The sequence below is a fragment of the Acanthopagrus latus genome, chromosome 24, assembly GCF_904848185.1.
Source record: "Acanthopagrus latus isolate v.2019 chromosome 24, fAcaLat1.1, whole genome shotgun sequence".
NCBI classification, from domain to species: Eukaryota; Metazoa; Chordata; class Actinopteri; order Spariformes; family Sparidae; genus Acanthopagrus; species Acanthopagrus latus.
Genome location: NC_051062.1, coordinates 14,253,902 through 14,275,676, shown reverse-complemented (window position 1 = coordinate 14,275,676; position 21,775 = coordinate 14,253,902). Strand labels below are relative to the sequence as shown.

Genomic DNA, 21,775 nt, shown 5'->3' with positions numbered 1-21,775 from the left:
TGGGACAGAGTCTGTTACTGTCCCTCCCTGGATCCCCTCCATCACTGGCCTCCCTTTATTTAAATGGACTGCCAGCTCCTCCGCTGGGGTCGTATCTTGGCTTGGTGGATCACCTCCTGTGCCAGTTCTATGGGCTTTTTTCAACATGTCAGCAGACCCCTAATATTTTAACCTCATTTGTTCACTGTTATCTACTTTAAAGTCACTTAGCAGCCTGCAAAATATTCTTGTATTTAATTTTAACTTGCTGCCAGGTCCTCATATGGCCAGACAAGTTTGTTCTGTATGAAGGATAGAAAGATAAAATAGATAAAAGCATAACATGAGAAAAATAGATTAAATGACACACATTGTGGATAATTGTTTGCTTTTAATTATACTCTACATTTCCTGAGTAAATGCACTTGTACTTCCCACATTTAAAGCAAACTGTACAATAGTTGATTAGTGGACTCGCGTCAATTTTTCACGCACCCTTGACAAGTTGTTTACATGTTGTTAACGTGTTAGAATTCACGTAATTGTGACCTCGTTGTCAGTCACACGCCTCTCTGGATGTTTCCTCCTCACAGTTTACTTTCACTTTCTCTTACCGGTTTGTCGCAGATAGTTTTCTCCGTCTGAACCTCCAGCTGAAGGTAATGTAATGAATCTGACATGTTGGACTCGCTAACACAAGCTCTACTTTTCATTGTTACACCGGAAACAGAACAAAAAGTGAAGCTCGGTTGTTTATTTCTCGACGAACTCGTTTAAGTTTAAACTCGAGACGACGGAGGAGAAACAGCTGCTGTTAAGAATATCCGCCATTTTGTGTCGATACTTGTGGAGTGTAGCAGGTAGTCGATGAAATCAGAGTAGAAGTGAAGTTAGTTGGTCAGTGTGTGAACACAGAGTGGTTGTCACTGTGTAGCTCCACTTACTGCTGACTGAAGGCAGCTTCTCCTGCCTGAATCAGCCTGTGGAGGAGGCCGAGACGAGCCGCCGCTCTCCCGCTGTCTGACGCACTAAACGCGGCTGCAGAGCAGCTGTTCACCTGGATGCGGGAACAGTACCGGTAGTTGCTGAGGGGCTGCAGCGCCTCCTAAAACGAGGCTGTAACGTAGGCCGAATTTACAAGAAGGCCCGAATCATTAAGAATTTGTCATCGGCAGCGTTTCACACCGTTTATAAAGGTTCTCTGAACTTAACAACTCACTAAATGGAGGGATTTCTCAAGGGAGTCTGGGAGCTCTCCCTCCCTCCTCCTCTCCCTGCTGCTGCTGACTGGAGCTGATGTGACTTATAATATGTTGGTGTTCAGGTTCTTGTTCATAATCATCAGATACTTGTTATCCTGTAAATTCAAATGAGTCCAAACACATGAATGTGTCTCAACATTTATTATGACGTCATCATTTAGTCTGAGCCCTGATCATCAACTGCATGAAGTAGAAATACGTGACTAAAGTACCTCAGAACTGTAGTTCTTTATAGTACTGGAGTAAATGTACTTTCCTCCACTGTTACTGGTGTTTGTACAACAGTGACGTCAGTCGTGTCTGCTGGTTAAACTTCCAGTCTGATGCTCCATGACGCCATCTAGAGGACTGACAGTAGAAGTGCAGCATTCATGTGACACTGATATGAAGCAGCCAATCAGAAGAGGAGCAGCTGATGTTCTGACAGGAGACATGATGGAAAGGCTGATTTCAGTTGATGTGCAGATGAATGATTTGTGTTTCCTCTCCAGATGAAAGTGTGTGTGAGATGAGCAGCATGAATCAGTGTGAGGACAGAGAGGAGGGAGGCCCTCCCTCTAAAACCACTGGACCAGGACCAGGACCTGAGCCCAGCTGTGTGTCCTTCAAGAGTGACCAGTCAAAGGATGATATCATGAATTTCAAACAAGAACCTTCCTCAGACAGACAGTAAGTTGTTGTCCTGTTGCTCTCTGTTGATGTTTGTCCTCATTAGATCCAGTCTGACCAGTTGTCCTGATGGTCTTCATGTTCTCAGTGATGATGGAGGTCAAAATTCATTGTCCTTATTCTGCGTAAAAATACTTTTTGAAGTTCAGCTGAGGATAATATGAAGCTTCAGAAGTCTGAGCTACACGAAACAAGTGGAGATCCTCCAAAGAGTTTTTAGTCTGATGTTCCCAACAGTAAAGTTTATCTGTCTAAACAAACTCATGATCCTCAGACTGAAATCATTCAGCTTCATGTTTTATTAAACTCTGCTGTGTTGATCTCTTTCTTGTTGACAGCTGCTAGTTTCTCCAGCAGCTTCTGTTTCTGAAGACTAGAAAGTGAATTATCATCTCTGGTGGTCTTCCTCTCTGTCCAACAGGAGACCAGCCTCTACTGGACCTGGACCAGGACCTGGACCTGGACCTGAGCCCAGCTGTGTGTCCTTTAAGAGTGACCAGTCAAAGGATGATATCATGAATTTCAAACAAGAACCTTCCTCAGACAGACAGTAAGTTGTTGTCCTGTTGCTCTCTGTTGATGTTTGTCCTCATTAGATCCAGTCTGACCAGTTGTCCTGATGGTCTTCATGTTCTCAGTGATGATGGAGGTCAAAATTCATTGTCCTTATTCTGCGTAAAAATACTTTTTGAAGTTCAGCTGAGGATAATATGAAGCTTCAGAAGTCTGAGCTACACGAAACAAGTGGAGATCCTCCAAAGAGTTTTTAGTCTGATGTTCCCAACAGTAAAGTTTATCTGTCTAAACAAACTCATGATCCTCAGACTGAAATCATTCAGCTTCATGTTTTATTAAACTCTGCTGTGTTGATCTCTTTCTTGTTGACAGCTGCTAGTTTCTCCAGCAGCTTCTGTTTCTGAAGACTAGAAAGTGAATTATCATCTCTGGTGGTCTTCCTCTCTGTCCAACAGGAGACCAGCCTCTACTGGACCTGGACCAGGACCTGGACCTGGACCTGAGCCCAGCTGTGTGTCCTTTAAGAGTGACCAGTCAAAGGATGATATCATGAATTTCAAACAAGAACCTTCCTCAGACAGACAGTAAGTTGTTGTCCTGTTGCTCTCTGTTGATGTTTGTCCTCATTAGATCCAGTCTGACCAGTTGTCCTGATGGTCTTCATATTCTCAGTGATGATGGAGGACAAAATTCACCGTTGTTGTTTCGTGTAAAAATACTTTTTGAAGTTCAGCTGAGGATGATATGAATCTTCAGAAGTCTGAGCTACACAAAACAAGTGGAGATCCTCCAAAGAGTTTTTAGTCTGATGATCCTGACAGTAATGTTTGTTATCTGTCAAAATGAGTTCATGATCCACAGACTGAATTCATTCAGCTTCATGTTTGATTGATTTTAAAGGACAGCAACCTCCTACTGTGAAGAGATGAGCTGTTAATCATGAAAATATGACTGATTCATATTTATTCATATTTAATTATTCAGGGAAAGTTGTTTAAACTTGATTGTTTCAGCGTCATTCTTAACATAGTGATTTTATTCAGGCTAACAGATGCTAGCTGCTAACAAAGGATAATTGTGAGTCATCAAGCTCCTGCTGCACTGTGGGCTAGTATTGTAGCAGGCAACACAAGTTCAATATCCAAACAAAGTTCCTTTTCCTGTTGCAAATCCTGCAGCCTCTCCTGCTCTGGTAAGAAACTACAGGCCCACCCAGGTGCATCATGGTCCTGCAGCTACTCTTCTACCTTTATAACCCAGGGTGCCCACAGTGTTACCCAAAACTAAACTAAACAAAATACTAAGAAGACAAAACGAAACCTGCTAAAAAAGGAAATAATTAAACTAAACAGATAACTAGTAAAATAAAATGCTGTCAAATTCCAAATAAACTAAACATGTAGAATAATCAAACCGAGAGTGAAGCTTGTTATCAGCAAAAATATTAACTAAGAACAAACAAATATCTCTTTCACAAGGACACGGAGCAGCGAGCCAGTGAGGAGAAGAAGTCAGCGAGGAGTGTGAGGGCATAAAGTTTATCAAGACGTCTCACAAGGATGGTTCATGTTTAACGAACAATATAACTGCAGCCATTCAATAAAAATAAACGCCATTATTTTAAAGTAGAGAATGTTTTGTTTCACGGGATGTTTTGTTTGATTAATTTCCAGTTTAATTTTGTAGTTCTATCCTGAAGCTCAGTGATTTGGCCCAACAATTGAATCTCCGATTTCTTCACACAAAACTCGATTTTGATTGATTTCTTTTTTCCTTCTCAGAAACAAACTATAAATGACAAAGAAACTATTAAAAATGTTGCTTTTGTTCTAATGTTTCTACTGTAAACAAAAATGCTCTGCCATTGTAAACAGTGCACCTTTAAACTTAAACCACTAACCACTTAAAAAAAAGAAAAACATAACTTTCATTAAATTCATTTTTTGCAGATAGATAAAAAGGTGCCTTTTTTATACAGAACATATTTTATATCACAACTTTATTGATCCCCCGTGGGAGAAATTAAATTTGGCACGGCAGCAGAGGAAATAATCAGTGTTGCAACAAGTAGCAGTGTGAGGTAGGAGTTGACTAAAATAAAAAATAAAACAAAATAGAATAAACTAAATATATATCCAGGATGTTTTAAACTCCTGATCCTGGTCCTCTGTCATCCGTCCCTGCTGATGTTCAGACAGACCTCCAGTTTTCAGCCTTAGCTGAACTACAGTCAGACCTCCAGCTGCCACCTCCAGTCCTGCTGCTTCACAGCATCAAGCCTCAGTCCTGGTGAACTGTCTTCAGTCTCTTGCTCTGTTCTGCAGCCACTGGTCTGTGGTGCAGTCTCCAACCTGACCTCCTGAGGGCTTCAGTCCTTTGTGCCATCTTGTTGCCCTGCTGACCTGCTCCGGCCTTTGCCTCGGCTCCCTTTTCAGCCAGTGTCCACCCCCCGAGCCATAGACCCAAAAATCCCCATTTGCTAGTCGTTGTGGTGATAATCAGCCAAAAGCAAGAAAGAAAAAGTCGATAATTAACTATAGACTCACACAAATCAGACAAATTTGCACTGGACAGTTAGCATCCAGCTAGCTTGTGTTAGCATCCAGCTAGCTTGCGTTAGCATCCAGATAGCTTGTGTTAGCATCCAGATAGCTTGTGTTAGCTGTGTGTTGCTGTCCACAGTATTAAACGGGTCAGTAAGAGCTGGAGGGACTAAACCAGACAAGCTGCTGAACCAACCCAGTAAACTGACTGACTGTTGATTCACAGTGGGATCAGCAGTGCGACCAACACTGTGATGTCAGAGGAAACATCTGATTCAATGATGTCATCAACACTTGAACTCAAAGGACCTTCAGCTTGTGTTTGTCTCTGAGTGGACAGACACAATGTGACTGATTCTTCATGATTCCTCCACAGAGTCGACCAGGAGAGCTCAGAGGTTCCCAGAGGTCCGTCTGTCCAGCAGCATCAGACACACCTGGACTCCATATTTATGGTCTGTACATGAACAACAACTACTTTTACATCCAGTCTGTTCACAATAATCTCCATGCTGCACTTTACAGACCAGTGGTGAATCTGTCCAACATGGATCTGATGTTAAATGTTGTCATTCACATAATATTCTGTTTCAGCTGCTGGAGGAGAACATTGTCACTTTTGTGAAGAACGAGCTGAAGAAGGTCCAGAAGGTTCTGAGTTCAGATTACCCAGAATGCTCAGAGAGTCAGAGGGAGGATGAGGAGGTGTTGGATGGTGAGGATGAAGAGCAGAGGAGGAGCAGCAGAGAGGCATTTCTGAAGATCATACTTCACTTCCTGAGGAGAATGAAGCAGGAGGAGCTGGCTGACTGTCTGCAGAGCAGTAAGAGGATTTCTGTAAAGATTTAACATGATGGATCAATGAGACAATTTGTAATGTCTCAACAGATTGAGGAAAAACATGGAAAATCTGTTTACATGTGCTACTTTAGAGGAAGGAACTTGTCATATTTTCTTCATAAGTAACTTAATGATCTTGTCTGTTGTGTGTTTATTTAGAAAGTCATTCTGCAGTTTGTCAGCGTAAACTCAAATCTAACCTTCAGAAGAAGTTCCAGTGTGTGTTTGAGGGGATCGCTAAAGCAGGAAACCCAACCCTTCTGAATCAGATCTACACAGAGCTCTACATCACAGAGGGAGGGACTGCAGAGGTCAATGATGAACATGAGGTCAGACAGATTGAAACAGCATCCAGGAAACCACACAGACCAGAAACAACAGTCAGACAAGAAGACATCTTTAAAGCCTCACCTGGAAGAGACGAACCAATCAGAACAGTGATGACAAAGGGAGTGGCTGGCATCGGGAAAACAGTCTTAACACAGAAGTTCACTCTGGACTGGGCTGAAGACAAAGACAACCAGGACATACAGTTCACATTTCCATTCACTTTCAGAGAGCTGAATGTGCTGAGAGAGAAAAAGTTCAGCTTGGTGGAACTTGTTCATCACTTCTTCACTGAAACCAAAGAAATCTGCAGCTTTGAAGAGTTCCAGGTTGTGTTCATCTTTGACGGTCTGGATGAGTGTCGACTTCCTCTGGACTTCCACAACACTAAAATCCTCTCTGATGCCACAAAATCAGCCTCAGTGAATGTGCTGCTGACAAACCTCATCAGGGGAAATCTGCTTCCCTCTGCTCGCCTCTGGATAACCACACGACCTGCAGCAGCCAATCAGATCCCTCCTGGGTGTGTTGACATGGTGACAGAGGTCAGAGGGTTCACTGACCCACAGAAGGAGGAGTACTTCAGGAAGAGATTCAGAGACGAGGAGCAGGCCAGCAGAATCATCTCCCACATCAAGACATCACGAAGCCTCCACATCATGTGCCACATCCCAGTCTTCTGCTGGATCACTGCTACAGTTCTGGAGGATGTGTTGAAGACCAGAGAGGGAGGAGAGCTGCCCAAGACCCTGACTGAGATGTACATCCACTTCCTGGTGGTTCAGGCAAAAGTGAAGAAGGTCAAGTATGATGGAGGAGCTGAGACAGATCCACACTGGACTCCAGAGAGCAGGAAGATGATTGAGTCTCTGGGAAAACTGGCTTTTGATCAGCTGCAGAAAGGAAACCTGATCTTCTATGAATCAGACCTGACAGAGTGTGGCATCAATATCAGAGCAGCCTCAGTGTACTCAGGAGTGTTCACACAGATCTTTAAAGAGGAGAGAGGACTGTACCAGGACAAGGTGTTCTGCTTCATCCATCTGAGTGTTCAGGAGTTTCTGGCTGCTCTTCATGTCCATCTGATGTTCATCAACTCTGGAGTCAATCTGCTGGCAACAAACAAACAAACAAAAGACCGTCGATCTGCAGAGAAACATCTCTACCAGAGTGCTGTGGACGAGGCCTTACAGAGTCCAAATGGACACCTGGACTTGTTCCTTCGTTTCCTCCTGGGTCTTTCACTGCAGACCAATCAGACTCTCCTGCGAGGTCTGCAGACACGGACAGGAAGTTGCTCACAGACCAATCAGGAAACAGTCGAGTACATGAAGAAGAAGATCAGTGAGAATCTGTCTCCAGAGAGAAGCATCAATCTGTTCCACTGTCTGAATGAACTGAACGATCGTTCTCTAGTGGAGGAGATCCAACAGTACCTGAGCTCAGGACGTCTCTCCACAGATAAACTGTCTCCTGCTCAGTGGTCAGCTCTGGTCTTCATCTTACTGTCATCAGAAGATGACGTGGACATGTTTGACCTGAAGAAATACTCTGCTTCAGAGGAGGCTCTTCTGAGGCTGCTGCCAGTGGTCAAAGCCACCAACAAAGCTCTGTAAGTGTGGAGAAGTTTTTTTCAGAATGCAGTAAATGTGCTCTTTTTGACCCAAATAGAAATAATTTTCTTAATTATTCTTTATCCAGACTGAGTGGCTGTAACCTCTCAGAGAGAAGCTGTGAAGTTCTGTCCTCAGTTCTCAGCTCCCAGTCCTCTAGTCTGAGAGAGCTGGACCTGAGTAACAACAACCTGCAGGATTCAGGAGTGAAGCGACTGTCTGCTGAACTGAAGAGTCCACACTGTGTCCTTGAAACTCTCAGGTCAGTGTTCATTATTTATTTCATTATTTCATCTAACTGTACAATTGGAGCGGATCTAAACCAGACAGGGTAAAAAAATAATTGAAAATATAAAATATATCTCATATATCAGAAGATCACCAAAATAATTACATCTCATCCTGATGGAAGCATGAATGCATTTTATATAAAATGTGGGTCCGTCAGTCTATTATGCACTTTGGTCCCGATTTACTAATCTCAACAACCACTGGATGGATTGTCATGAGGTTTGGTTCAGACATTCATGCTCCCCTCAGGATGAACTGTAAATACTTTTGTGATCCTCTGACTTTTCTTCTAGCTCCATCATCAGGTCATTATTTTAATCTGTACAATATGTTGGTTCATGAACAAATATTTGCAAAACTAATGGCATTTACTCCAGCTTCAGTTATACTCTGTGTTTAGTGCTGATTAATTAATTAGTGAAAGATAAGATGATGAATATAATAAACGTTTAAACCTTGAACACAGATGTGCACTTAGTCATCAGGACCCTCAGCTGATGTGTGATGTGTGTTGTTTTGTGTGTCTGCAGGCTGTCAGGCTGTCTGATCACAGAGGAAGGCTGTACTTCTCTGGCCTCAGCTCTGGACTCCAACCCCTCCCATCTGAGAGAGCTGGACCTGAGTAACAACAACCTGCATGATTCAGGAGTGAAGCGACTTTCTTCTGAACTGAAGAGTCCACACTGTGTCCTTGAAACTCTCAGGTCAGGATTCATCATTTTATTTCATTATTTCATGTTACTGTACTATTGGAGCAGGTCTAAACCCAGACGGGGGGGGGGGGGGAATAAATCACATGTCAAAGGATAACGAAAATAATTACATTTTATCCTGATGGAAGCATGAATGCATTTTGCATAAAATGTGGGTCTGTCAGTCTATTCTGCACTTTGGTGCCTATTAACTAATCTGAACAACCACTGTATGAATTATTATGAGTTTTGGTTCAGACATTCATGCTCCCCTCAGGATGAACTGTAGTTACTTTGGTGATCCTCTGACTTTGCATCTGATGCCATCATCAGTTCATCATTTTATCTGTACAATATGTTGATTCATGACCAGATATTAGGAAAACGTATGGCATTTCCATCAGATCAGTTACACTCTTGTGTACTGAATCATCAGGACCGTCAGCTGATGTGTGATGTGTGTTGTTTTGTGTGTCTGCAGGCTGTCAGGCTGTCTGATCACAGAGGAAGGCTGTACTTCTCTGGCCTCAGCTCTGGACTCCAACCCCTCCCATCTGAGAGAGCTGGACCTGAGCTACAATCATCCAGGAGACTCAGGAGTGAAGCAGCTGTCTGCTCGACTGGAGGATCCAGGCTGGAGACTGGACACTCTCAGGTATGATGAGTTTTGCTGCAGCCACAGATGTGAGACTCAGTATCTGGATTGTAGATGGTTCAGTGTCAGGAGGTCTGCTTTGTTTACTCCACCTCCGGTTGTTCAGTTCAGGTCAGGAGAAAAGGCAGCATAGCTTGCCAGCAAGCCAATAGATGATGGGAGTAAGTCACATACGTGCAAGTCTCAAGCAAGTCTCAAGTCTTAACCTTCAAGTCTCAAGCAAGTCCCAAGTTACTGTGATCAAAATTAAGCAAGTCAAGTCATTGGTCAAACAAGTCACAAGAAGTTTGTATGACTGTATTCTTCATATCTGTAGACGCAGTAAACAGAAGAGGGTGGTTCGTCAGTACTATGATGTAATTGCATAGTTGATCAATTTTGTATATTTTTTTCAAACCCATGAACACAAGAATAAGACTAGATTAATATCAGCCCTGGAACTGTACCATCCTGCACATCCTGACAGCTGAGAATATTACTCTCAGGTATTGCCCCCCCGCCTCTGTAAAAGGAGGCTGAAAATCACAGGACATGTCTGTTCTGTCCTGAAATGTGTGTTTCTCTTCTATAAAACACATTCTACATCTCGGAGGCGACGTCTTTACACGTACAGCCCCTTCTCCTTTCAAACGGGGCAGAGCTCTGTGGGAAACAGCAGGAGAGACACAGACACAACACCTGAGGGAGAAGCAGGTCCGCCGCAGACGTGCACGAAAAAACAAGCGTGTCGCACCGAATGTGTGCCGGTACGGAGTCGTGTTGGTTTGTGAGCGCGCATAATGCGCTCCCACATTTAGAATAATGGCTTTGTGCGCGCTGAAGACGCTGTATCTGAAACACACACATGTTTTAACCAAGACGACGGCCAAAATCACTGCATGCATCGTGTCATATAGTGGCAGAGGGCTCAATATGCGCAAAAAAAGAAAGAAAGAAAAGCAGAGACTTTCGAGTCATTTAAGTAAAGTCTCAAGTTATGAATGCTGAGTCAATTGCCATATATTTTTATTTTCTTCTCAACTTACATAGCAATACCAAATGGAACAGCTACAGGGAAAAGTTACACCCAGGAGTGTTCAGCAAATAAACTGATCTTGGCTCTACAAATGAAGAGCCACAGAGAGAATCTGTGAACATGGACGGATACGCTTGCTTTACCATAAATTACAAAGGGGACTACATATTAGTCAAAAAATATGTATTTATTTATAGTTCTTTAAAGTAGTATTTTTTAAATTCCAAATACAAATTCCAAAGAGGTAATGCATTGAAATTGCTCAACATTGCACAAACAATATGGGCCTCGCTATACGATTTCCCCCCTTGGTAGAAACTTGTTTGATGTTTAAATTTGGTCTGGGAGCTCCTGATTGTTTTCGTTGCCAATTTATCTTCGTTACTACGATGACTTTAAGTAAAATGACCGAGTTGCTCCGTACACTTGCCATTCTAACCTTGAATGTGACTCGCATTGTTGTCACAAGTTATAGTGCTGCAACCAACAACTATTTTCATCACCCATTAATCACATAAAAACACAAAAGCTGATGTGTTTTGTTTTTTTTTACATTTCCAGCATTTTATTAAAAGAATAAAACATTTGTCATTTTCCTCTTTAGTCAGTTGTTCAGTTCACTTTCAAACAACTTCACATTGTAAAAGCAACATAAATGTATTAGAGGTGATGAAATGTCTCGATTATAAGATGCATCAGGATGCAGAGACAGAGCATCATCAAGAGTCTGCAGCTCATGTTGATCGTTGATTGTTCGGCCTCTGCTGGAAGATAAAGTTTCATCATGACGTTGGTCCCACGCTTTGAACTGTGGGAGGACTTCTGACTGAAGTTACTGATGTAGGAGGATGTTGGAGGGAGGCAGAGATCATCGGAGAGAGATTAAAAAAATATTTTTTTAAAACGACTGGATCGGGACACATTTCAGATTTTATGAACTTGCTGTGAAGCACAAACTGGACGAGACTTCTGCCTCACAACAATCACTGATCACATTGGTCATTTTCTCCTGAACGTCTGCAGCCATGAATAATAACTGTTACAGCAGCTAATCAGTCGAGATCTGAGGAGCTGCTGTCAACTCTGCTGTCCAACTCTGAGAGAGGTGTGAGCAGCAGAGTCAGTAAATGTTGGATCTTAAAGCTGCCATGTGAAAACTAGATTATTGTAGACAAACGTGAAAGATGCTGCAGATGGAAACAGGTTTTGTTTGATGACTGAAAAGATGCAGCTTTTATTTTGTAGACTGCTGTAGTCTGATTATTGGAAGGACTTTCAGAATAAAAGGGGAATGTAAATGATGAACAGTAGCCGTGTGCAGTGATATATATCACTGAGGATGACGAACACTGAGATGCATCGAGAATTATTGACAGCTGAATCGTCGTTGAATCATGAGGCCGCTGAAGATTCACACTTCTAAAATGTTTGTTACATGAAGAATGCAAAAGTAAAATCTAGTTTGTTTTCTAAAGTGCACACAGCACTCCTTCATCCTCCACCATTGATAGTGGCCTCATGTGTGTTAGCAGCAAACTGAGGAAACCATCAGTCAGAACAGCTGCTGGCTGTGGTGTCATGGAGCGTCCTTCCTCACAACGTAGTCACCATGTTGACTTGTTTCTTTGTCAAGTGACAGACACAATATTATATAATATCAGTTTGCATAGTCGCACAATTCACATGAAGCTCAGTGAACTCAGTACACGCCTTGTTGTTTTAGTTCATATCTGCTGATGTAAAGAGCAAATACAGATCAGGCCTGTACAATAAAACACAACAACAACAGAGCAGCACTTCCTCACAACATGTGAACAGTAGAAACATATTAGAGAAACACATGTTAAACATGTAATAGATTACATGTTCAACATGTAATAGATTACATGTTAAACATATAATAGATTACAGAGGGTTTGTTGAGCCAGTAGATGAAGAAACATGAACAGTCCTACTAGTGGAGAACCCAAAGAGCTGTGATCCAGCAGCAGTCTATGTTCTGCTGCCACAAACTGAGGGACAGTGAGTGACAGTCAGCTGACAGTTGTTCATGTTATATGTGATGACACTTATTATTTAGTGTTGTGCTGTTATTGTCAGCTTTGGTTACACTTATATCTATGTTGTGTTTTCATCTACTGTACTAGTCTTTACACTACAGTGTTCTTCTTCTTTTCTTGCTTTGGCCACATGTTTGTGTGACATCGTGCCAATAAAGACATTTTGAATTTAGAAAAGTAAATAAAAAGATAAATGTACATTGTGAATGCAGCCTGAGCCATGCAGTGAGAATAAACAGGACATGTAATATATATTTTAACAGAACAGATGTGGTCAAGTTTCTATGTGAAGAAATAAAGACTTCACTTCAGACGATCTCTGACTACGACATGAAATATTCTAAAACCTCCTCTGATGTCCTCCAGTGTCTCTGACCGTACTTCAGCTAATTACCCACCAGGGGGCGACACTGATCCATCACAGACCTGAGAGCACAGACGGAAGCTGTTTCTGTCTTAAACGTTGGTTGTTAAATTGAAACCTGTAATGTAGCCGGGCCCTAATCTTGTGTTTGCAGGAACATCAGGTTTACTAATGGATGAAGTGGATCAGGTCCAAAAGTTCATCCTGTCCAAACTTTTGTCAGTCAGCCAACAAACAAATCCTGCTGCTCATTAACACACTGAACAATAAGTGACTGAAGGGACAGACACTACGGATCAGTGGAGACAGGTTCTGGGTTTCAAACCTTTACTAAGTCACCGTGCCGAGTCTCCTTCACCCGTATTGGCTCCGACCTGCTTTCTCTTCAGGTCTCAGTGATGTGGTGCTACCGGGCCATGTGAGATCAGCTCTGCACATCTTGGAGCTGTTTTCTTTCAACTCTTTAATATAAAGTGCTGCCAAACTTTTGACGACTTGGCTTGAACACTTTCCTCTTCTGTAACGTTGGTAGTTTCTGTTGCCTCCGTGGCCTCCGATATGTTGCAGATGCATAACAGAGCTGATTCAGAAGAAACAGCGCAACTCTGAACAGCTTCCTGTTTCATCACCTGAGCTACACGAGGCGCCATTGGCTGGCTCACTGCTCCCACCATAGGAAACCAGACCTGTTGCACTAAATGTGTTTTCCTGGCGTATCTTCCTCTCTTTGTCTTTGACTATGAAGTGAAGCAGCTCGCTCTGTGCCACAGCGCCTGCATTGTAACATAAACCAGCTAATCCACCATCAAACTGGTCAGAAACTATTTTCATAATTGTTTTAATTGGTTTGTCGCAGCCCCAAAATATTCTGATATAGAATTTAAATGTCAGTCAAGTCAGGGTTAATATTTTCTAGCCTGCTAACTATAATTGAGGTGAATGTTTTATAGTCGGTGTTCAGAACAGAAATGGGTCTGTATGAGCTGCACTCTGTCTTGTCTTTTAAGGGGTCCCTAAAAGTTTGATACCATTCTGCGGGCAGTCCATCCCCCCCAGTTGCTTTGTTGGTTTTCAGTTTGGAAATGGCCTTATCCACCTCTGCTATTGTAATATCTGCAGTTACCTGCTTGTTTTCTTCTGTGTCAATAGATGGCAAGTCTAGAGAATCTAAAAAACACTTTACTGTTGCTGGTTCTGCTAATTTGGGTTGAGTGTATAAATTCCCTGTAATATATTTCAAATGATTTATGTATTTCTTCTGGTTTTAAACACATCTGCTTGGTGACAGGGTCTTTTAATTAATAAATGGATCTTTCAGACTGCTGTTTTCTTAGTTTTCAGGCCAATATTTTTTTTTGCTCAGGGCCCATTTTCATTGTAAGTTTGTTTAATATATTTCAGTTTGAGTTCCACCTGATCACTGAGTTTCTTATTTAGTTCTGATTTTACAACAGATATTTGTTCCAGTAGGGCCGGATCGTTAGTCTCTATATGCTTCTGCTCTAAGTCTAGTTTATTAGTCAAGTCATTGAGTCGTTTAAGTTTTGCTTTTTTCTTTGATGTCCACATTATAATTTTCCCGCGTTATACTGCTTTTGCAGCATCCCATAAAATACTTGCTGACACCTCTGTGTTACTGTTAAATTCTGTGTAGTCCCCAATTTCTTTTTTAATGAAGTTCTCAAATTGATTATCATTTAGCAAAGAGGTATTAAGTCTCCAGATAGTATTTTTATGTGGCATGTCCAAATGTATTTTCATATAAACTCCCGAATGATCTGATACATCTCTAACACCAGTGTTACAGCCTAGGAGGTTTGTAGAATCTGGGGTGCAACTGTACATTCCAGTCCCCCCACAGATCAAGACACCGGAGACTTCTGTAGCTATCAAATCAAATATTCTATTGATTAATATCCTGTCTTGTCTTGGTGGTCTGTAAACATGAAGTAATGTTACTTCTTATGAGTCTAACAATCCCCTCACCAAAACGAAACGTCCCTCCTTGTCCACGATCTGTTTGGAGAGCTGAGAGTCTGTTTGCAATAAGTATCGTGAATCCTCTCACATGTGCACTTGCATAGGAAGAAAAGAATGTATTTTTAAAACCCTTTTTTTTTTTTTTTTTAATATCTTGTGTTCTGTTTTTACCAGATGAGTTTCCTGGAAAAACTAACATGCTGTTGTTCCCTCTTCATCTTAGCTATGAGTTTTCCTTTCCTAATTGGGTTCTGCAGCCCATTAACATTAAGTGTTATGACTCTATATTCTTGCTGAGACATTCAACATTAAACATAGCTGTCCCCTCCACTATGTGCACCCACAGTGACCTTAACATCTGAACATAAACACATATAGTAACAGAGAACTTGTAACTTGAAAATGCAAAGGAAAGGAAAGAAAATACGGCTTCCATAACAAGATTTCCTCTTAGAAAGGAGTCCTGATTGGAGGGGGAAACCTCCAGTGTATGAAGGTGTTCTCCAGTACCAACTGGGATAGCTCAGAAATGAGAATCAATTCAGTGCACGCCCAGAATAGCTTAAACAGGCTCCCAGTCAAAAGGTCTGATATTTTGTCCATTAACAGTGAGCAGTAAACGAAGGCATTCCTCCCAGATAAACATGAGAGATTACAAAAGACGGGGTGGTGAGAAGAAAGTTAGGCACAGAGCTTCATTTTGAGCAGGATCAGTTTTTATTCTTCTGTTAGTTTAAGTCACTGTGCTGGCAGGTCTTACCACAGGGGTGACAAATAGTTGTCAGGGTGGTGTTCACTCTGGTGTGGAGACTGTGTGCGTGATGTCACAGCGAAATCCGCTAAGTTTCTTTCGAGCCCTCTCGCCGTGAGTATCTAGGTTCCGTCATTTGGCCTCCACCGTCATCCACGATAATTTCTTCAGCATCTCCGTCGGTGTCAACTCAGACTCTGATGTTATCGTCCAGCGTGAGCCCCCTCTTTCTCAGATCCTCCATGGCCTCTGCTGCGCTGTTATACATGACTGGACCACCGTCAAAAAACACACGAAGCTGAAACGAAGGCCCTTCTCCTTTAGAAGTTTTCCGATGGGGGCATAAGCTCCCCTCTTCTTTTGAGTCTCATGGCGGACCACTCCTCCATATCTGATACACGCTGTACTGCCTCCTCGGCCCTGTCTCTGGTTTCTTTCAAATCAGCCACAATTTCATTCAGTTTCCTATTGACGTCCTCTTTGAAACTAGCCGAATCTCTTTTCAAATCTCTGGAGAGGTTGTCGCAGAAACAGCTTGATTCCACCTTCATGTCTGAGCGAATAGCCAGTATTTCTTCGTGGATGGCCCCGATGCTAGCTTGTAAGCTATCCATAGCCTCGAGTTTATCCGTCACATCTCCACTGTCTTTTCCCGTCATGTTTTCCTCACTTTTTTCTTGGTTCTGGGTTGGTCTGCCCTTGGTCTTTCATGTCTTATCCCCTGACATCATAGATTTGAGATTTCAGAAGGTTGAAACAGCGCTAATCTAGGGGTTTTAGCACATCAGACTGGGAGCGCTTGCTCAGCACGTCCGTTCACCTCAACGCCATAACCGGAAGCCTTTTCATAATTGTTTTAATTGGTTTGTTGCAGCCCTAAAATATTCTGATATAGAATTTAAATGGCCTCAAACATGACATGAAGTTCTCCTCACAGTAACTATTACTGCTGTAATATACATCAGATATCAATCCAGCACCAAACTATAGTCACATGAACATGTCAACACATGAAACCATGAAACTGTTTCTATCACAAACAGCTTCAGTGACACTTGTGAGGTTCTGGAGGGAAACAGTCTGGGAGTCTCTGTCACTTGGTTTTGTGTCAGAGGTCGGGAACCAACGTCCAATGTTTTCTGATTGATTTATTACGTATAAATTGTATTTGTGTCTTTGCACAGTAAAACAAAGCAGCAGAAACACAGCAAGAACAAAAAGCAGACTGTGCAGCTGAGATTCAGAAAAGCCCTCCAAGCTCCAAACAGGAATCGGACCTCAAAAGTTCTGACGTCCAAATCCAAAAGTCCTATAATATAGAAACATGAGCACAAGTTGACATTGGATCAAACAGCAAACGTCAGGTCGCCCACAGGAAACAGCAACAACATCCAATAAAATAAAGAGGAAGTGATGAATCCAACAAGAGGTTTGTGTGTGTTCTCAGATGTTGTCGTCCTCTTTCACACACACCAACATCCTGTGGCTCACTCTCAGTGTGTGAGGAGAGTGGCAGAGGTGAAGAGGTTCAGGGAGAACAGGGAGAAGCAGCCTGATGGACAGATTGTGTTTCTGTGTATGAGAGTCATGTCATGTCCATGTTTGCATGCTGAAAGAGGATGTGCTGCTCTGACCCCCCTCCTCCTTTCAGGGTGGAGCCTGCTGGAGTCCGATGGTTGACACCAGGTCTGAGGAAGTGTGAGTGTCTTTTTACTGTCATTCATCAAAACACTGTGACATCACTCATTCACATCTGTGATGTCATCATCACACTGATGACACATTAATAACTGCAGCTGTGTTGTGTCTTTTTCTCTCCATCAGATTCCTGTGAGCTCACAGTCGACACAAACACAGTCAGCAGAAACATCAAACTGTCTGACAACAACAGGAAGATGACACATGTGGAGGAGGTTCAGTCATATCTTGATCATCCAGAGAGGTTTGACTGTCCTCAGCTGCTGTGTAGAACTGGTTTGACTGGTCGCTGTTACTGGGAGGTCGAATGGAGAGGAAATGTTTCTATATCAGTGAGTTACAGAAGAATCAGAAGGAAAGGAGACAGTAAAGACTGTTGGTTTGGACTGAATAATCAGTCCTGGAGTCTGGACTGTGATGGTGGTTGTTACTCTGTCTGGCACAATAAGAGAAAGACAGTCTCCTCCTCCTCCTCCTCCTCCTCCTCCTCCTCCTCCTCCTCCTCCTCCTCCTCCCTCCTCTCCTCCCTCCTCTCCTCCCTCCTCTCCTCCTCCTCCTCCTCCTCCTCCTCCTCCTCCTCCTCCTCTGGTAGAGTAGCAGTGTATGTGGACTGTCCTGCTGGCACTCTGTCCTTCTACAGAGTCTCCTCTGACTCACTGATCCACCTCCACACCTTCAACACCACATTCACTGAACCTCTTTATCCTGGATTTGGACTCTTGTGGACCAGTCCTGGTTCCTCAGTGAGTCTGTGTGGTGTTTAGTGTGCAGAGTCTCCTCCTGTCACAGAAACATTGTCAGTGCTGAACAGTTGAGTCTGTACAGGATCACAGTCACATCAATCTTTCAGCTTCTTGTAATAAATTCATCATCAACTTTGTACAAAATGATTCAAACTGATTGAAAAGATTCTTCATTTACATTTGAAACTTCTTTCGTTGACTTGTACTTTCTGTCATGTGTTGTTTTGAATTCTGGCTCTTGTTCCAATAAAATCCACAACTATCAGTGAAATGTAAGAAACAGAAAACATTGACTCGTCTGCAGCTTTAATTGTAAAGAATCATTGTGAACAAAGTTGTAAATGGACAGTAAAATCTGATCAAATGTACTCGACACTCCACCTGAAACGCTCTGACTTGTTTCATGTGTTTGTAATGATGAAACTAAAAGTTTGATGGTGTTGGTTAACACATGTAATTATGTCCGTAGTGACAGAGTCATAAACTGCACAACATCTCTTCATTTCTGTCTGATTATTATATGAGAAGAAAACACATTTGAATGACAATCATTGTGTTTCTCTCCGTGTTTTGTGGCTGTTGAAGTCCGGCTGTATTTTCAGGACGTTTGTTGGATTTGAATCTCATCTGTGAAAATAAACAGCTGTGAGAAAAGGTTAATGGGTTTGAGTCTTGATTGAGTTTTGGGTTTGACTCTTATAAAACTCAGTGAAGTTTGCAGTACAGAATGAAAAGCGTCCAGAGAAGATCTTCCAGTTCTCGGGGGATTGGTAGTGTGATGTGTCTGTTCCTGGTTTGTAGTAACTCAGGTTACAGGTTCGACCTCTGCCTCCTCCAGAAGGACCTGGGATGGAAGCAGGGGATTATGGGAGAATGAACCATCAGCAAGTAAACTTTTATGGAAGTGTGAGTATCTGACAAAGTTTTAAATCAGCTGGTTCTAAAGTGGTTCCACCTTCCTGCTCAGTTATTCCGACGTATTCATTTATTCTGCCAGTTACTGTGATGGAGCCACGGCGGTGTCTGGAATCCAGCTCCCACCTTGTAACTTCTCCTGAACCTCCTTCATTAAAGGACCAGATGAGACGTGGGAACAAGTATCGGAGCGCTGGGCTGAGGAACTGGTCAGAGTATTTTCTTGTGCTCCTCTATCAGCATTTGACATCTTGTAACAAATAAAATGTGAAGCTTGTATGATGTTTAAGTCAATAAATCGATCTGACAAACCTTTGCCTCAACTGTGGGGAGGAAAATGCAGATGACAGTGAAGAGGCAGAGCTGACACGGGTTATTCTGCTTTATGTAAAGAATGTGGTTGGTCCTGTGTTTGTATCTATTTTCCAAGTTTTCTTTAAATATTTCATGCAGTGTTAAAATGTTTGTGCACTACAGATATGCTGTGAGGCCTGTGGACGCTGGTTCCACCATGCATGTGTTGGAGGGTTAAAGATGGAGGACAAGTGTGTGTGTGCAGCGTGCTGAAGGAAGTTCATGTGTCAATAAGAAATGTTCTATTTCCAGTTTATTTTTCCTCAATTTTGAGTGTTTCATTTTTTAAAATTATTTTAATGTTTTTGTTGATAAATATAAATATTGAACATTTTGCCATTTAATGTTGTATTTGTTGAATTGAATAATAATTCTACGTTGTAAAGAGTACGTTTATTTTTTGTTTAATGATATTAAAGTCTTTAATGCTTGTCTGAGCCTCCCTTCGTATTGAACACAGGGGGAACAGTGTCTGACAGTAATATTCCAAGCTGTCAGGATGATGCTTCACCTGCTATAATGGAGCTGGATTTAAGACAAATATGATGAAATAGCGATTTATATTTAGCCTATAAATGAATGAGCACACTTTCTTCCAAAAGTCCATAAGATTTGAAATGAAAAGTCTCTCAGAAATATAAATTTTAGCGGCTTAGAAAGACAGGCCGGCACATTGCTGCCCTTACCTTGGAGCAAATGTGCCGCATTCTCTATCTAAAAACAGCTGGTGAAAACCTCTGAGAGACGCTTTGCTTGTTGCCTCCTGTTAGCTCAGCAGGTGAAGCCAGGGCTGCAGGTTTTGAGATTGTGGGTTCAAGTCTTGATTGACTTTTTCTTTTTTTGAGTGTTGAGGGTCATAAGAGTAAAATCTGACAGAAGCAGACGGTGTTGATCTGATCCTGTAGCTCAGGCTGATAGAGGCCTGTTCAGTAGTCTGGAGGTTGTGGGTTCAAGCCCAGAATGCTTCAACTGATTTTTAAACCTGATGTTCAAACTAAAGAGTGAAATCCTCTCAGAAACAGAGTTCAACCTCCAGCACATTAGCTCAGGAAGATATGGAGATGCTTTGCACGCTGAAGGTTGTGGGTTCGATTCTTGATTGGTTTTGGAGCGTTGAGGTTTAAAAGGGTGAAATGTAACAGAGACGAAACACAAGTGTCAGACCCAGTAGCTCAGTCTGATAGATACCTGCTCAGCAGACCTGAGGTTGTGGGTTCAAACCCAGGGTAGTTTTGGTGACTTTTAAACCTGCTGTCCAAACCAAAGAGTGAAATCCTCTCAGAAACACTGCTAAGTCACCAGCACATTAGCTCAGGAGGATGAGAAGCTGCTTGGCAGACTGAAGGTGGTGGGTTCGAGTCTTGTTTGGGTTCACTTCTTATAATAGTGGGAGTGAAAAGCTGAAATTGAAATGCGCCCAGAGAAGATGTTCAGCTGTGAAACGGACTGGTAGTGTGGAGGGTTACGTAACCGGCAGGTCCGCACCAACGGTGCTACTGCAGTAACCAAGGGTGCAAGAGGTGGGTTCAAATCCAAAGCCTGCCAGTCCGCGGAGCCGGGGGAGGGGGCCGTGTCCCCTCCCCTGGTTTCTCAGCAATGTACAGGGGGGGTTATGTTAAAATGAACCATGAATGACCTGTAATTTTATTGAAAGGTGCATGACAGCAAAAAGAAAAGCAGGAGACTACTCTTTTCGCCTACTACCTTTATAAGAGAGGAGAGGTAGACGACCACTCCTAGAAAGAGACTACTCTTTTCGCCTACTACCTTTATAAGAGAGGAGAGGTAGACGACCACTACTAGAAAGAGACTACTCTTTTCGCCTACTACCTTTATAAGAGAGGAGAGGTAGACGACCACTACTAGAAAGAGACTACTCTTTTCGCCTACTACCTTTATAAGAGAGGAGAGGTAGACGACCACTACTAGAAAGAGACTACTCTTTTCGCCTACTACCTTTATAAGAGAGGAGAGGTAGACGACCACTACTAGAAAGAGACTACTCTTTTCGCCTACTACCTTTATAAGAGAGGAGAGGTAGACGACCACTCCTAGAAAGAGACTACTCTTTTCGCCTACTACCTTTATAAGAGAGGAGAGGTAGACGACCACTCCTAGAAAGAGACTACTCTTTTCGCCTACTACCTTTATAAGAGAGGAGAGGTAGACGACCACTCCTAGAAAGAGACTACTCTTTTCGCCTACTACCTTTATAAGAGAGGAGAGGTAGACGACCACTCCTAGAAAGAGACTACTCTTTTCGCCTACTACCTTTATAAGAGAGGAGAGGTAGACGACCACTCCTAGAAAGAGACTACTCTTTTCGCCTACTACCTTTATAAGAGAGGAGAGGTAGACGACCACTCCTAGAAAGAGACTACTCTTTTCGTTTCGCCTACTACCTTTATAAGAGAGGAGAGGTAGACGACCACTCCTAGAAAGAGACTACTCTTTTCGCCTACTACCTTTATAAGAGAGGAGAGGTAGACGACCACTACTAGAAAGAGA

General features: G+C 42.4%; 2 protein-coding genes across 2 annotated transcripts in view; one reads left to right on the top strand and one right to left on the bottom strand.

Moving 5' to 3' along the window:
* LOC119015196 (NACHT, LRR and PYD domains-containing protein 12-like) overlaps positions 1 to 21,775 on the bottom strand; it is a 208,229-nt gene that overhangs the window by 103,191 nt on the left and 83,263 nt on the right. The window lies entirely within an intron of this gene.
* On the top strand, positions 1,193 to 18,658 carry LOC119015208 (NLR family CARD domain-containing protein 3-like). Its single transcript, XM_037091005.1, has 12 exons — positions 1,193 to 1,910; positions 2,332 to 2,460; positions 2,882 to 3,010; positions 5,346 to 5,424; positions 5,564 to 5,792; positions 5,969 to 7,748; positions 7,838 to 8,011; positions 8,571 to 8,744; positions 9,214 to 9,387; positions 17,209 to 17,255; positions 17,382 to 17,669; positions 17,772 to 18,658. Exons 1-12 carry the CDS (start codon positions 1,711 to 1,713, stop codon positions 18,017 to 18,019), a joined length of 3,651 nt encoding a protein of 1,216 aa, XP_036946900.1. The 5' UTR covers positions 1,193 to 1,710; the 3' UTR covers positions 18,020 to 18,658.